Here is a 17,069-nt window from a genome sequence, read left to right as displayed (position 1 = left end):
CCAGACCCCCCAGGCTGTAGTGACCACGAGGAGGGTCAGCACAACTTGCTGACACGTAAGGATTCCGTGAAGGTGGCTCCACTTCTGCCCAGAGTGCTCCACTGGCAGAACAGGACTGGGATGCTGCATTTGCCCTTCTCTGTAGCTCCTCCAATCCACAGGGACCTCTCCCCCTCCACAGGGGCTGCCTGTGTGCAGGAAGGTCCATGACCACCATCTGCTGGAGAAGTCCCGTGTTCAGGATCACTTCCCTCCCTCCCTGCCCAGGGGCCCTCCCCAAACTCAGCAATGGACTCTTGTGTGCAGCCAGCAGTGCTCTGGAGCCCTCACAGTCTCAGGAGCACGTGGCTGCCTGGCTGCCCAGGTTCTCCAGCTTGGCTTCCCTGCCTCAACCCCCAAACCATCCACCCCAGAGCCTGCAGGTGTCAGGGCCTTGCTCCAGAACACCCTCCCCAGCAGGGTCCAGCACATGCTGCTGTTCCACAGGGCTCCTGCTTCCTTCTGCTGGGCTCCTGGCTTTTTTCTCTGGGGTGAGAAAAGGGAGAAGCTTCCAGTTTGGGAGTGAAGCAGCAACACTGATTTAATTTCGTTTTCCTAGCCTGTTAATCTGGCTGCTCATTTTATGAGTAACCTTCAGCACTGGTGATAGCCATTTATGGATTTATTCAAATCTATGGATTTCACATAAAACTGTTCATGTAAGGTGCCAGACTCATACAGCTGGAGAAAAAAAATTGTACTAACACTCTGTTACAAACCCACAAGGCAGATAGAGGCAGAGAAATCCTGAGGAGCTGATGTAGGACAGAATAGAGGTGATCGTCCTTGGAGGCACTTATTTCCATTTATTTCTCTCAAAGACACTGCTGGCTTAGACTGGACACTGGCTAGTGGGTGTCAGATGAGGCAGAGGCTCAGCATGGTGTTCTCACTTCAGGAAATTCAGAGTTGATAAGAACTGTCAGTGTGAAGCTCCCCCAAAATGCTGAGCAAAAGATGTCTCAATTTCGGCATCCGGGCAGTAAAGAACTCCCAAGTGATGTCATTTTCCTCCTTCACAATTTGGCCATAAACATGCAAACTGGTTCTGTAAATACAAACTGGAGGCAGAAAAACTTCTTACTTTCCAAGACTCTTCTGCAGGTAGATTCTCTAAAGCCATGAAGCACTCAGGTGGCACGGTTGGGTACTGTAAAATAGAGAATACACCAAGAATTTCCCATTAGTGCCAGCTTTGGGAGTTAGTATGCACATGAAAAGGGGAAGGAGGAAGCATTCACAATATTCAGTAAAACAGTAGACAGGAACCTGCTGTTTCTTGAACAAAGTTATGCCATTCATTGACTCAAAAAATGATGAGATTGTAACCCTGGCATGAGCAGGGTGGCTCCTGGGCCTGTTCTGGAGCTGGGCTGTGTAACAACGCCGAGCTGCCATGAGCTGACAGGGAAATGCCTTTCCATGTGGAATATGTGGAGTTGACTCCCAGTGCTGGCAACGTGGCAAGGGTGGTATTAAAGGGAATTGTGGCTGAGGGGTGCAGGAAGTGATGCTGAAGTACCTGAGTTCTCTTACCAAACTTCTGAATGTTTGGCTCTGCAGCCTGAAACTCATTAGAATCACATTTATGTAGATTTGCATGTTCATTTTCGAGATTACTTCTAATTCCATAGTTAAATAATCAATGGAAAAAGAAAACAGTTCCTGTGCCCTCCAGAGCAGGAGGGAGTTGTTGGTTCCTCCTTTGAGTTAACACGTGTGCATTGCACTTCTCATGGCACTGGACCAGGTCTTCAGATTTTTTAATGGAAAAACAAATGCTTGCATTTGGCTCACCCGTCCCTCGGGTTCCAGGATGCCAGAGGACATCCTCCTGCATCCTCGCAGCACTGGCTCTCACACAGTGGCCACATCCAGGTGTCTGTAGGGCCTGCACCTCTGTACCCCCTGTCTCTCCTCTCCAGGCACACCTACTTGGAGAAGTTCCTGACAGAGCAGATGATGGAGAGGAGAGAGGACGTTTGGCTGCCGCTGATCTCGTACCGGAACTCGCTGGTGACGGGCGGCGAGGACGACAGGATGTCCGTCAACAGCGGCAGCAGCAGCAGCAAGGCCTCCTCCGTCAGGAACAAGAAGGGCCGACCCCCCCTCCACAAAAAGAGAGTGGAAGGTTGGTGTGGGCACAGGGCTTTGGTGTTCTGGACACTCAGGAGAGGGGGGTTTAGCAGCTCATGCAGGAATATGGGGATACGTTCTGGATGTGGCAGAACCAAGGCATCTGTTCTGCAGGTTCTGTGAGACCTGGGCGTGTCTTTAGAGGAAACACCACCACAGCCCGCTGTTCTTGTTTGTCTTGACCAAAACTGGCAATCAGAACTGTTGAAAGCTCTTACTGCTGCTGGAAGAGGCATTTGTGGAGTTACCTGCTCTTTGTCACTGCTGGGTTTCTGCCTGTGCTTCCCTCTGGGCAGTTGTTAATTCTCAGGGGTTTGGAGCAGATTCCAGGCAGAAATTCTGGTAACAGATCTCTGTTGTTGCAGGGCCACTGGGGAACACTAAAAAGACACCATTTTTGTTTAAAATAGTTCTGGTATCTGGTGTTGTCTGTGTTTACTCTTTCTGGGACCTCAGATGTGTTCATCAGGAATCTGGCTGTGATAGCAAATTTCTTACAAGGCTGTATCTGTTCCTAGTCAGCCTGTGTGATGTAGTGGGGACTTTTGGTTGCTGGTCCACTATAGAGTAGGTGTGAGTGGGATCTTAAACTTCAGGGGTTTTTTCCAAGGTCAGTATCTATGACAGTAACCCCTCAGTAAGGAATCTAGTGCCAATTTCCCTGAATATACAGCAATTTCACAAAATACTCCTCCAGAGTTTGCCCATACAGCCAGGTCCATTCTCCACTGCGCCAAATCCTTTGGTTTCTCACAGCCAGCCTCAAGTGTAGCTACATAAAATATGGCTTCTTTCTTCAGGCACTGTTTTTCTTCTTTCAGGATGCCAAGATTTTCAGAGTTCTGCTACTGAGGTTTTCTTCTTCCCTCTTGTTGCCATTTTCCTTCTGTCCTACTGTATTTTACCAATGTCCTTTTTTTTACCCTGGGAAGTGTAGAACCATCTTTTCTTCCCGGTAAGGCAAATCTTAGGCTTAAGATGTAATTTTTAGCCTTTGTTTACCTCATACTCTTTTGTGTCACCCTCTTTCAGCAATCACTAGAAGGGAGAATTGATTTCCAACACTTTCCATTTGAGAATCTCCTTTTTTTGGTTTATTTAATTTCCACTCTAAAGGATGTAGAACAGGAGAAAGGTCACTGCAGAAATTACTGTGGCATCAAAGAACCACATCCAGTCCCCTCTGGTTCCTTTCTCACCTCAATCCAGCACAGACTGGCTTGAAGAACATTCCCTGTTGCTTCTGAGATGAAATGTGCTCTGTGCCATTTCTTCACGATGCCTTAAGGAAATTGACAGGTTTTTAAAAAATAATTCCTAACATAAAAATGATTCAAAGGTAAATTTGAGAATAAATAGGCAGCTTTTTAGACAACATTTATGCCTAAAGGATAAATGCCTAAAAGGCAAAGGAAGAATGAACAGATCCATGGAGATCCCCATCAACTTTCTCACCACACATTTCCTGTTAGTAAATCTGTGGTCTTGTCATGCCTGTTGTCATCTCCTGTCTTTCACTCCAGCAACTGAATTTTTTTTCTACATGTTTCTGGCTGCACACTTCCTGCTCTAACCCATTCTCAAGTCCTCCCTCTTCCCTCCTCTTTGCTTGAGCAAAGCTTCCCAACATAAGCACAGGATCCCACCTAGACCTTCAGTCATCTTTACATTATTATCACTGAGTGAAGCGTCCCCTCCCTGCTCCACTCCAGTGGTTCTGACAGTTCTAAAGATCTGGACTGACTGGATTTGGGGTTTGTGCTCCACCTGCTCTTAGTGTGTAGCTGTATCTTGGTTGCTGTAGGTGCATGAGATTAACAGTTTCAGATTGTCAACTCAGGAATTGGGAATTACCTTGGTTGTTTATGTTGGAGATACCCAGCAGCTGAGGCCGTGCTGCAGTATGACTTTGTTTGCAATGGGGTTTGTGTTTGTTCACTTGAAATTGTTGTTGTTGCTGGAAATAGCTGGTGGCAATACTTAAAAGAACAGAACCTAAAAGTAGAGCTGAAAATCTTCTCACTCCAAGCATTTATCCAGGTGATCCCTTGGTGCACACCTGTTTGAATGCTGCCCTGCATGTGGTCAGAAATTAGCAGTGATTTCAGTGTTCTCTCTCTAGATGAGAGCCTGGAAGGCTCCTGGCTGAACAGGAATGAGAACATCCATACTCCAGGGACACTGCAGACACCTCAGCTCACCTCCACTGTCCTGAGAGAGAACACCAGACAAATGGGAGAGCAGATCCAGGAGCATGAGTCGGAGCAGGGATCTGAACAGGATTTTTTACACAAGTAAGTGTTGGAATTTCAGCATCAAATACAGTCAGCCAGGCAAAGGAATTGCTTGTGGTTTATACTGATACTCTTAGCCTGTGGCTCCAGAGATGCAGTGTTGATTTGCAAAGCCACCTGGAAATGCCTTGACTATAGCTCAGCAATACTTGGATTATCTTTAGGTCCCAGGAAAAATACGTTGCAATGAAATAATAGTAGAAATTCCTTATGTTAAAACTATCTCGTAGCATAGCCATGCAGTTCTGGTTAAACCCTCCTGGTGCTTGTGTCCAGCCTGGGTGGAACTGTTTCTTTAGAAGACCTGTAGATACTCTCTTTTCTTTCCCCTTGCCCCATGTCAGAGTTAAGGTTCTGCAGACACCCTGATTGATTTTATCTAAATTAACTCTGCAATCCCATTCCAGCTGCTGAGCTAGTAGTTCCTGATTTGGGGTAATTTTCCGAAATGATTTTTTTTTTTTTTTGTCCCTTTGCTCCCATTTTATCACCTCCATTTAGAGGGAAAAGGTTGGTTATTTTCTGTCAGTGGTTGCATGGCCGTGGGTGCTGCCAGGATATGCAGCAGGTGAGCACGGGCTGGGTGCTGGGCACAGCAGCATAGCCCAGGCAGGCCCAGGTCACATCTTCCCAGAGCATCTTTCCTCCTTTGCCCCATGGCTACAGAGGGCTGCACTCAAGGCTCCTACTTGCCTTTCTGAGAGCTTTACCTCCCATCTCCTACCTCCCCTGCTGTGGCCATAACTTCCAGGTGATGAGGAAGATGTTGAGGCTTTCAGTTTCTCCTTAAGAATTTTCTACTCTGCAGTAAAACCAGACTAAACTTGATGGAGCAGAACTTCTTTCAGTCCCTCTCTGATCTCACCATTGGCCCAGCTCAGTCTCTGTGACCATTCCATTACTCTGGAAGTGGGACAGCTTCCCAGTGCTGTGGTTTCCTCCCAAGCCTGATGAGCAGGTGTTGCCTTAAGCTCTGGGAGACCCTTCCCTGTTCCTGGGGGAGATGAGCAGGCTCTTGCCCAGCACCTGAGCCCCCTTGTCCTGTCTCAGGCGGTGCTGTGGGCACAGAACTGTGAGCCTGGGCAAGAGAGCACATCTCTCCTCTCTGCTCCTTTGCAAGAGTGGGATTCCCAGTGTGAACTGACAGTGGGGAATGGGAATCCTTCCCATTCAGCCCTGGTTGGCTGTCACATTTCCTCCAGGTCAGCTTAGGAGAGCTAACACCTGCCACTACTGCAGAGCTGCTGAACTGACCAGTTAATCATGTTCAGGTTTGGTTCTAGGCTGTTTTCCTGTAGGTTGTCCCAGTTCATCCTGTCAGTCTTATTTGGGTGCAAGGGTGCATAGTACAATAAAACCTGGTGCTGCTCCAGAAGAGCTGCACAGAGTTTGCTGCTGTTTCCTTGTGCTGCACCACACAAATCGTAGCAGAGGCACTGCTGGCTGGTGGGATCAGCAGTGCAGCCTGGAACGTATTTACACGTGGGTGAGGTACTGGCCCTGAAGTTGATGAGGGTATTTGTGTGAAAACCATTTGGTTTTCATGTTGTGTGACTTTTTTGTCAGTTACTAATTTGGATCTATTCTTGCTCATATTTTGCCTCATCTGACACAGTGAAGTGCTGTTTAATAATAACAAATTTTAGAGGTGCTCCCACTCCAGGTGCCTGCCCCTCATGGGGGAGCACAGTCAGTGTTTCCATACCTGCTTTTATTGCAACAGTTAATTGATTTTTTTGTGCACATACAGTGAGAGGAGACAGACTGTGGAAGGGAATCCAGAAGATGTGTACAATGATGGATGGGATTTAATTATCCTAATCTGAAGCATGGCCAGACACAGAACTTGGAGACAGAAACTGCCCCAAAATAGGCAGCTCAGAACTGTTACTGCTGTCAGTCCTAACTTGCTCCCTGTGTGTCAGTCCCCAGATGCAGATCTCGTGGCTGGGCCAGCAGAAGCTGGAGGATCTCAATCGAAAGGACAGGACAGGAATGAACTACATGAAAGGCAGAAGTGGCGTAAGGCACGCAGTGTAAGTGCTCACAGCCTGCTGCCCTCAGCAGAACCGTGTGCAGGACACCACAGGGAAATGTTCCCGTTCCTGCTGGGTGCCAGTCACTGCTGTGCCGTCTCACCCTTGTGGGGAAGGCAGAGGGACAGTTTGTAGGGCTGGGGTGAATCCAGCCCAGCACTGCTGTTCTCTCACCGTGGCCAGGCACCAGGCCCAGTGACAGGGTGCAGTTCCTCTGCCCCAGCCTGCAGCTGTTTCCGTGTCAGAGGGGTTCCATGGTTTGTGTGCTCTGTAATTCCCTGTGAGCTCTGCCCACGAGGCTGTTCCTGTGTCTGCACTCTCTATCCTCTTTTGCCAAGGTGTCCCCCTGAGCAGGAATGGAGGGGACACACGTGGGTGAACACTGGGGCACCACACGCTCTGTGCTGATCCCACCGAGTCCTTCAGCACAGCTGGAATCCTTACAGCCTTTGGAACTGGGCTTGAAGGCACTGCCAGAGTCCCAGGGCTTTACCAGTGATCCTGGCAAACAGTGTCACTCCTCCTTGGTAAAAGGGCAGGCAAACACAAGAGGAGTTACTGCCCTGTTCTTGTTGGGGACAGCTTTAATTGCTGGTCATAGTGCTGTCAGTGGGACTTGCTGCTTTAGCCTGGGCCAGGGCTTGGGGGCTTTACATATGATTTTCCTCCTGTTGGTATTGCAGAGAGCCTGCTGGCTTTACCCTCAGCATCAGGGTTTGGGTGAAGGCACTAAATGACAGGATTTGAGCATTCTTTTTAATGACAAAGTTCAGGGTTGGGAAATTTTTCTGCCTGCAAATGACTCTCTCTTTATTTAAATCAGACGAGGTCTAATGGAAGATGACGCTGAGCCCATCTTTGAAGATGTAATGATGTCCTCACGAGGCCAGCTAGAGGACATGAATGAAGAATTTGAGGACACAATGGTCATTGATCTGGTCAGTAAATCTTATGAATGGCAAGTTTAAAACAGTTGAAAGCTAATTTAAAAGGAATTTTAGAAGTGTAAACAAACATTTCTGAAGTTTTGAACCTGACTTCCAGTTGTCTGAATGGAAGAGTGGAAATTATGTGAGTACTCCCCAGAGCCTCCAGCTGCAGGCTGGAGCCCAGTGGGTTTGTTCCACAGCCACACAGGGAGCATTGCTTAGTGCTCCTTCTCCCTAAGGTTGTCTCTTGGGCAGCAGCAGGTGCTGGCAGCACCACCACACACCTGGGACTTGCCAGCCTGCAAGGATCAGGTTATGAGTTACAGGCTGTGCTGATATGGCTCTTTGTGCAGCCCCAATGCCAGACTGCCACAGCCAAGGGGTCCCTCTCTTTCCCTCTCCTGGTTGGTTTGATTTTGAGGAGCTGGGCTGGGCAGGGGATCCTCACTCGAGGTCTCAGTAGGTCACAGCCAGAGTCCTGCTGGCACAGCTGGAGGGAGCACAGGCACTGGTGGGTGGGTGGGAGTTCCTTAAACAGGAATTGCTCCCAAACAGGTCCCATCATCAACCACAGCCTCAGTCCCTTCCAGTACTGCACTGACTGCTGGGAGAAGTCCCTTGCAGCACTTACAGCCTTACCTGGCCTCCCCTCTGGAATGACAGCTCCCTTGTAAAATGGATAAACGAACAGTTTGCTTTACACACCTCACCATTTTTATGCCTTTCTGTTTCTCCTTTCACATCCAAACAACAAGCCCTAGCTTATATTAGGACTGGGCTACAGTGTCTTGGAAAGACAATTTAATTGATGATTCACTTGCAGCTGCTGCATACTGAGGTTATTGCCAGCACTCATGTGATTGCCAAGTAAGTAACATCCAAGGCAAGGAAAGGAAGGAATTGATCAAGCCAGTGCAGCTCACGTTTACTCTTGTGCTCCTGGAGAAGGACACCACTGAGGGCTTAAGCCTCAGAAATACTTCCAATATCTTCAGTACCCTTTTTGTTGGTAAATCCATTTCTGACCATGACAGAGCTCAAGTTTCACTATGAACTTAAAGCATGAAGACAATTAAGAGGGAGTTTCTGTGCAGTCTGGCCTACAGTCCCAATACAGAAACATCCTTACGTCAGCAAAAACCTTGGGCAAGTCCTTAACGATGAGCACAGAGTTAGAATCCACCAGCTTTTACCCCATTCCTTCAGTAACAAAGCATCGAGGGAGTGCTGTCCTGTGTCAGGGCCTGCCTTTGCCCCAGAGGTTTTGTGCACCAGCAGGGAAGGTGGGGGGCAGGCGTAGGTGGCCCTGTGGCCGGCAGGGCTCCCTGTGGCCAGGAGGGCTCTCTGTGGCCAGGAGGGCTCTCTGTGGCCAGGAGGGCTCCCTGTGGCCAGCAGGGCTCCCTGTGGCCAGGAGGGCTCCCTGTGACCGGCAGGGCTCCCTGTGACCGGCAGGGCTCCCTGTGACCGGCAGGGCTCTCTGTGGCCAGGAGGGCTCCCTGTGGCCAGCAGGGCTCCCTGTGGCCAGGAGGGCTCCCTGTGACCGGCAGGGCTCCCTGTGGCCAGGAGGGCTCCCTGTGGTCAGGAGGGCTCTCTGTGGCCAGGAGGGCTCCCTGTGGTCAGGAGGGCTCCCTGTGGCCAGGAGGGCTCCCTGTGGTCAGGAGGGCTCTCTGTGGCCAGCAGGGCTCCCTGTGGCCAGGAGGGCTCCCTGTGACCGGCAGGGCTCCCTGTGACCGGCAGGGCTCTCTGTGGCCAGGAGGGCTCCCTGTGGTCAGGAGGGCTCCCTGTGGCCAGGAGGGCTCTCTGTGGCTGGCAGGGCTCCCTGTGGCCAGGAGGGCTCTCTGTGGCCGGCAGGGCTCCCTGTGGCCAGGAGGGTTCCCTGTGGCCAGGAGGGCTCCCTGTGACCGGCAGGGCTCTCTGTGGCCAGGAGGGCTCCCTGTGGCTGGCAGGGCTCCCTGTGGCCGGCAGGGCTCCCTGTGGCCAGGAGGGCTCTCTGTGGCCGGCAGGGCTCCCTGTGGCCAGCAGGGCTCCCTGTGGCCCGTGCTGTTCCAACTCCCGTGTGTTGCAGCCGCCGTCGCGGAACCGGCGCGAGCGCGCGGAGCTGCGGCCGGACTTCTTCGACTCGGCGGCGATCATCGAGGACGACTCAGTAAGGCCTGGCTTGTTCTGCTTGCTTTGAGCTCCGCTCTTGTCCCACCTCGTGTAACCGCTGTCTTTTCCCCCCTTTTCCAGGGATTTGGCATGCCCATGTTCTGAAGTCTGGCGAAGACCTTTTACAAACTTGGAACTCTATTGTTTAGAGCTAGAGGCCTATATACTGTGATAGCTTGTATGAAAACCACATTTTTGATGTGATACGGTTTGATTTTTAACCAAATGATTGAGGTCAACCCCTTGGTGTAGTGACGGAGAGAAGAGGAGCTTCTTAATGACACACGGGAATGTTGGCCAATCCAGTCACCTCAGAAGGGCTGACCTAAAAAATCATTTGTATCCCTGTTCTTGACTGTCCTAATACAGATTTTTTTTTCCTGGATGAGGAGGAAGTTTTAAATTGTTAAGACAGCCGTCAAAATAAACACTGTTCTACATATGTTTTCTGAAAACAACATTGAGTGAAAACAGAACTTTTTAACTTTATTTTTCTGCTGTACAATTTAAAACAGTTTTAACATTTGCCTTTTTATGTTTTCAAAGCTAGCCATTTTTATTAAACCTATGCCTATCAGCCACTGACTAGCAAGGCTGCTGTAAGCAGGTCGTTCTGGCTACGGAAAAGTGTTTTGGAACACACTGGATTTGATTAACATTATGGTACGCTTATGTTCTCTCATAGGCATGGAGAAGAACACTCTCAGAGAAGAGGTTAGAATTCTAATGACGTGCATCTCTGCCAAAAAATTTCAGATTCTGATATGATAAACCCAGATTTTATACTCTTGAGAAGATTTATTTTTATTTATAATGGGACATAAAGTAAGAGATGTCCATGAAGCCACTTTTCCAACAGATGCTGTGTAACATTCATTTTATATAGCACATGGGGACACAAAAACAGTAAATTTTCTATTGGTACTTGCTCTGTGCATTTTTAGCAACTTATACCAGCAAATAAAGTATTCTCAGTAAAACACACAAACGGTTCTCAAGTAATCACTTTGCTGTTTTTACTACCTACTTCAAGCCTGCCAACACAAGGTACATAAACAGCAACTTTCCTATTAAAAAAAAAAATAGTTCAAGGGTGGGGGAAAGGATCACTTTAGCATACTAAAAGTAATTTTAACTGTACCATAAAACAGAGTCTACTTTCCATGCCGTAAATACCCTTTTCCGCTATTTTTGTAAATTAATTTTGCCAGTTAGAAGTACTGTATGTGCTGCATAGAAATTTGTGCTTAGATGGTGAAGTTCTTAAGCTTACAATGGAATACAGCTACATTTTCAGTGTTAACTGTGCATATTGAGAGTAATTCTTTGGAAAAAAATACGATTTTTCAAAAAAGCTAAAAACATCCAAAAAAATTCCAAAAAAACCCCAAAACATTCATTGTACTAAGATATTTTTCAATGTCTTCAATAATTTGGAATTTCATTATGCTTCAATTTTATGACTCGACGTAGTAGCTGCTCCTTACCCAGCCTGGCCTGGCACCAGCAGTGCTGGCCCTCCACAGCTCCAGATCTCCAACAATTGGCCCCAAAACCTTTATCTTTCTGCACTCAGTAGCAGTTGAGATACAAAGCAGACTGACCCACTTGGAGCACAGCAGTTTCAGAGGTGCTTTAGTTTTAGCAACTGCAGAATAATCACGGAGCTTTTTTTCTGTTTCGAGCTTCCTGGACACCAACCCAACCCCTCAGTGCCCAGCACGGGCAGGGAAAGAGCCCAAATTCACCCAGCCCAGCACCTCGCGCCGCTGAGCTTGGCTCTCACAACATGTGCAGTTCTCAGACACGGTTGCCAAAAATGTTTGACCAGGTAATTCAGCCATTCCTCGGTGTGGGTTGGGGATGTATTGGTCCCAAGAAGTAGCTGGAACTTTATAAACCCCGCTACCTCCCTCTGTGCACCCCCACGGCCTGGGGGCAGGAACGGCTGCAGGACCTGTCCCAGGCTCACTCTGTGAGCATGGTGGCGCAACAGATGCTGCCCAGTTTGAGTCAGAGTCTCAGACAAACCTTGTGCTTCACAGTCCTCTGTGTGGAAAACTGATTCCTAATTTAACATTGTAGAATACTGTATAACAAACATTTATTATCATGGTACCTGCAATGGGTCTCCAGTTCAGTTTGCAGTCAATAGGTTTTTGTATTATGAGTGTCTCCTTGATTGGTTTTGCTAGTACTTCTGTAAATTGTACATTTACAATATGAGGTTTTTTTTTCCTTTTGTACAATTTAAAACTGATGCTTCACCTTTCATTTAATAAACTATACAAAATCATGAGTATGATGAGCACCCTCTTCACTATAGTTTTCTTTTAAGTGCTTGTTTGGACCATCACATCTTGTCATCCCATTTATTACTAGGAATTCAAGGAATTATCAAAGGCAAGACAGGTAGCTTTCATGTAGTCCAGGCTTCACAACCAGACCTGTACCCCACTCCCTTACCCACTCAGCTTCAAGAGTGATGGAAACCCTCTCTGGGCTTCTTTCTCCCCTCCATCCTGGTAGGTTTGGTTGTGGGGGGCGGGGGGGGTTAATGTGAGATTGCTGTAAATCTGGGAAGGCCCCACACCAGGTGCAAGAGCTGCACTGCTAAAACTAACAGTTTCTTGAACTGCCATGAGGTTGAAGAATTTCTCTCTTCTGCCCTATGCATCTGAAGTGACCTGGAGGCTTTGGGAAGAAACTGCCATGGGAAAGGCTTGAAAGCTCTAACAATCAGCTGGGCTAAATGAAGTTTTACTGAAACAAAATGTCCGCAGGACTCCCATGTCTCAGGGAGCAAGGTGCTATTTTTGTCCAACCCATGAATGATTTCATCTCTGTAGTGCTAAAGAAAACTGACTGGTTTATCACCTGGCCCACTTCCTAAGGAAAAATCACTGGAGTCAGGAAAAGGAACAAGATGGCAGCAGCTGAGGCTCAGGGATGATTCAAAGTCTCAGCTACTCCCAAGACAGAGCCTGGAAGTTCAGTCTCCAAGTGCTTGTAAGTTATGGCAACTCCTGCTGCACTGAGGAACACAGTAAGTAACTTGCCTTGCTGCTGAGTTCAAAGGCTGCCCATTGCTGGAAGGATTTTATTTTGTACCTCTTGGTTTTTTAGGTGACTGGAATTCAAGGAAATCCTCAGGAGCCTGGTCAGAGCAGCTTTTGAGCCTGTTTCCAGCATGTCCTGCTAGAGCAACTGCCTGTTTGGAAATGGAGAGGATCTAAAGCCTAATTCTTGTGCTGGCAAGGGATGGGAAAGAGGATGGAGTCTGTAGCAATACTGAGGTTAGGAAACAACTATCAGAGCTGTATTTTCCTCGTTGTGACAGGTGGGTTTCTCATGGAGTGTCTCCTCCTGACTGGGCAGGCTGAAGAAGCTGAGGAACTGTATGTGTATCCCTTCACTTACCACAGCTTCTGCCTCTAAACCAGCTTTACCTCTGGAGAATCTTCTTGGGCATTACAAACCCTTACAGTTTGCTCAGAGTTAACTAAGAACTGCCCCCTTGGCCGTGACACCCAACACAGTAACATTCTGGTTTACATTCCCTGCTGCTGCAGCCAGCTCTGTTCCCTGGACAGCCCCGAGAGCCTGTTCCTGCTGAGGCACAGACAGGTAGGGTCATGCAGGCCCCAAATGTGCAGCTGCCAGGACAGCCAGGGTGCCTGCAGCCTGGAGGTGCTGCCTCCCATGCATCCAAAAACCTGGGGAGCTGGGACTCCTACCTGAAATGCTCCTTTTAGATTGTGCTTTTAGATGATGTTTAGCTGTTACTTCTACCCCCTCAGGTACCGGCTCCAAGCTCCACAGCTCTACTCACTGCACTTTCCTGGGAAGAGAAGCTGCCTGGGACATGGTCATCCCACCTCTGTCCTCCTTCAGGCTCATGCTGGGGAGTGAGCAGCAGCAGCTACAGTGCAGGTAGGGAGGCTCTGTCTCAATAAATGTGAGTTACTCACAGCAGCCAGGTCACTGCAGCCTCTCCTGTGCCTGGCAGCTGGTGCAGCAGCACTAAATGTGACAGTGGCTGTTCCTCACTGCCTTGGGGCTGGAGGGAAAATGCAGCTTCTGCTGAGCAGGTGAGCACAGGCCCAGGGCTGGTCAGAGTAACACCTCCTGCAGTGGTTCCTGGCAAGGCTGGCAAATAATCACAGAGAAACGAGGCTGGAAGGGGCCTCTGGAGGTCTCTGTTCCAGCCTCTGCTGAGGGAAGAGGATTTGCATGTTCCACCAAAACTGCCCTTTTTTGTCTGCTGTCCTTAAGAGGGAGCTGGCTGTGCCTCCCCTGTGCCACCCACCTCTGCCCTGGGCTCTGAGACCCAGCTGGGCCCTGGTGCTGCTGCAGCCAGAAGGAAAAAGCTGCCACAGGCCAGACTAACAGAGGAACAGAACAGCTGAGTCCAGGAGCAGCAGGGCCTGGTCTCCAGGGCGCTGGAACCCACGCTCACGATTTTCCTCTCTGAGCCAGTGGTGCAGGAAGTGCAGTCAGGTCTGTGGCCAATGGAATACCCTTGAACTCCACAGGGCTCCAACTTCCCAGCATGGGAGGTGGCTCAGCCCTGCCTGAGCCACCTCCAGGGCCTATGGGATGAGGGAGCCAATGGAATGTTTGACCTTGAGCAATTAGTAACAGCTCACCTGCAGCAGGCAGGGCAGGGTGTGCTGAGTATTAACCACCAAAAAGGGTTTAGAGAGGTGAGCTGGTCAGACCCCCAAATTAAATATATACTACGATTTATTGATGATTATTGGCAAAATCAAAATGAAAAGAATTATTTCTATTGCCAAGCAGACCTCCATTAACCAGAGTTAACCAGAACTCTTCTTCAGGATGTCTCCCAGCATGGGCAGCCCCTGCTCATCCTCACAGTGGGATGTTGGCATGTTTCTTCCAAGGACTGGACTGGGATTTACTGGCCAGCACGTCGAGGTCATGGCAGATGCGTGTGCGGGTGGTCGAAGGCTGGATGATGTCATCAACAAACCCTGCAAAAGATGACAGCAAAATAAACCTCAACCTGACCAACCATGAAGTGTTTGCCTCCCAGCCTTCTGTATCTAGGCTGTAACATAAATTAGCAAAATCAAAACAATGGTTGGAATAAATAAATTCACAAGTTACAAATTAACTCAATTTAAAATAGCCTGAGAAGGAAACATTCCTGAGCCCATTTTTAAATTTGGAATATAACTTGCCTTTTAGTTACTGCTGTAAAACTGGAAGTAAAAACAATGGAAAAACTTGCTCCTGAGAGTTCTGGAGAACATAACTGAACTGGACCCTACTCTTTCTTCAGGCCACAGTGCTTTGCATCTAGGGCTGTATAACAGAGTGTCAAAGCACCTGTGCTATAAAGGAACAGGCTGAATTTTGAGACATTTTCTACTGTCTACACAACTGAAGATGCACTTTTCAGAGCAGTGCCCATTTCTCACCAGGCTCTTTGCAGCTGAAGATGTATGTTGTGTCTAGATGTTCTCCACATGCACAGGCTGTGGTTAAGCACCACCTTTCTAACTCAGACACAAGTATCTTACCTAAATAACTTACTTGTTAGTTAAAGGTTTACTCAATAGCACAACTTCATCTCCATGCAATGGCAAACCAAAGGGGACATGGTGTGGGAGACAACCATACCTCTCATGGCAGCAGGGAAGGGGTTTGCAAACTTAACCACATACTCCTCCTCTGCATCTGTCTCCTTTCCTCTGAAGATGATCTGGACAGCACCCTGGCAACAGAAGGGCTCGGGTCAGTGACAGTCCCTCAGCCCTCTGCCCTGCCCACCTCACAGCTGTGCCCTCCAAGCATCCCCCCTGCCTGTGGCACCAGGACACCTCATGGTGCTGGCAGGGCACTGGTGCTGCTGGCAGGGCACTGCAGCACCACAGTGAGAGGGGCCCGGACTCACCTTGGCTCCCATCACGGCCACCTCGGCTGTGGGCCAGGCGTAATTCACGTCTCCTCGTAAGTGCTTGGAGCTCATCACGTCATAGGCACCCCCATAGGCCTGGAACACAAACCAGGACATCCACTCCAGGAGTGGCCTCGCAGCAGCAACAGCCTGCATTGCTCCTGCAGCCTTTTCTAGTCCAGAGACAAGCAGCTGGGACTGGACTTTACCTGAAGGAGAGCATGAGCATCTCCACTTTGCTGCAGCAATCTCCTAGGAATAGGAACCACTTCAACTAGAGCCCCAAAAGAGCAAGGAAGGGGGCTGCTGGTAACCAAGCCCATTCTGCAAGGCAGGCAGGGAGGGGTCAGTGTGTATCCAGACCAGCAGGCCTCGACCTGCACCCTGCACATGCACACAAACCAACCAGGCAGCGTGCTTCTGGAATTTCGTGGCCAGGGAGTGCAGCACTCGGGCTCTGCAGTGCTCCACTCTGGAACTGGAAATGCTCCAGACAGCAGTGATGAACAGATACTGCAGGACTGCAGAGCAAACTGCAGTGCAGTCCCTGTCAGGGCAGTACTGAACACTGCAGCGAGGCTGCAGGATTGACAAGTACTGCATGGAAATACTCAGAACAATCACAGAAGGCAAAGGAACAGAAAGTTCTTTTTGATTTTTGCCATGATGAGCCAAAAGCCTATCAGAAAAACCAACAGGAGGGGCAGAGCAGCAAGGAGAAGGCTAAGGCTGTAAGGAGCCAGCCCCAGAGCTTATGGCAGTAGGGTGTTGGGTACCTTATGGAGAAAGGAAGATGAGGCAGAGCATAGCACAAGTCTTGGGAGGAAAAGAAGCCACATGAGTGTTCAACCTGCAGACACAGCAGACGACAGAGGCAGCCAGTGCTGGGTTTGCAGAGGGAGGCTCAGGAGGCAAGAAGGGAGAAAGCAGAATTGGTGCAAAAAGAGGGCATGTCCTTAGTGAGACAGGCTGGGTGACATGGGATGAGAGTGAAGGCATTCCAGGGAGAAAGCAGGGAACAGAAACTGGAAGTTCCAGAGGGGTGCAGAGACAAGAGGAAGGAAGGAACTGAGGTAATGGTCTGGGAATAGAAGAAGTGGCCTCTCATAATGTTATACAAAGAGGTGTTACCAGATGGGACGAACAGGACGGGACAATGCTAGAAAGCACCAGTGGGACAGGCAGACAAAGCTAGGTTTAATTAAAATTGCCACTAGTGGAAAGAGGAACTCTGGAAGACCACCAGCCTACCTTTCTGGTGATGACAGTGATCTTAGGCACAGTGGCCTCTGCAAAGGCAAACAGCAGCTTGGCACCGTGACGTATAATCCCCCCGTACTCCTGAGCCGTGCCTGCAAAGACAAGGAACTGCTTCACTCCAGGGAATTCCCACAACCCCATCATCCCTCACCAGCCGCAAACCTGACCACCACCATGGCCATGTTAACACCCTGAAGAAGGTCATACCAGGCAGTGTTCTCTGCAAGGTACTGAGCAACTCAAAAATCAGAGCAGCAGCAGTTTGTATGGGAGGTTACAGAAGCAAAGCTCAGGAGATGGA

General features: G+C 49.1%; 2 protein-coding genes across 6 annotated transcripts in view; one reads left to right on the top strand and one right to left on the bottom strand.

The window, feature by feature from the left end:
• STAG1 (stromal antigen 1) overlaps positions 1–14,626 on the top strand; it is a 177,267-nt gene extending 162,641 nt beyond the window's left edge. For all 5 annotated transcript variants that reach the window (XM_032120069.1, XM_032120068.1, XM_032120065.1 and 2 more), the window contains exons 29-34: positions 1,965–2,170; positions 4,298–4,469; positions 6,395–6,505; positions 7,329–7,443; positions 9,500–9,580; positions 9,664–14,626. In XM_032120069.1, coding sequence (XP_031975960.1) covers positions 1,965–2,170; positions 4,298–4,469; positions 6,395–6,505; positions 7,329–7,443; positions 9,500–9,580; positions 9,664–9,687 — 709 coding nt within the window. In that variant the 3' untranslated portion in view covers positions 9,688–14,626. The remainder of the gene's footprint in view (positions 1–1,964; positions 2,171–4,297; positions 4,470–6,394; positions 6,506–7,328; positions 7,444–9,499; positions 9,581–9,663) is intronic.
• Positions 14,311–17,069, bottom strand: part of PCCB (propionyl-CoA carboxylase subunit beta) — a 24,430-nt gene continuing 21,671 nt past the window's right edge. Inside the window, exons 12-15 of the mRNA XM_032120071.1 lie at positions 16,760–16,860; positions 15,506–15,604; positions 15,232–15,325; positions 14,311–14,579 (exon numbers count right to left, since the gene is read on the bottom strand). Coding sequence (XP_031975962.1) covers positions 14,458–14,579; positions 15,232–15,325; positions 15,506–15,604; positions 16,760–16,860 — 416 coding nt within the window. The 3' untranslated portion in view covers positions 14,311–14,457. The remainder of the gene's footprint in view (positions 14,580–15,231; positions 15,326–15,505; positions 15,605–16,759; positions 16,861–17,069) is intronic.

Source organism: Corvus moneduloides, chromosome 10 (assembly GCF_009650955.1).
Source record: "Corvus moneduloides isolate bCorMon1 chromosome 10, bCorMon1.pri, whole genome shotgun sequence".
Taxonomy (NCBI): domain Eukaryota; kingdom Metazoa; phylum Chordata; class Aves; order Passeriformes; family Corvidae; genus Corvus; species Corvus moneduloides.
The sequence above is the reverse complement of the archived record's forward strand: the minus strand, read 5'-3'. Positions and strand labels throughout refer to the sequence as shown.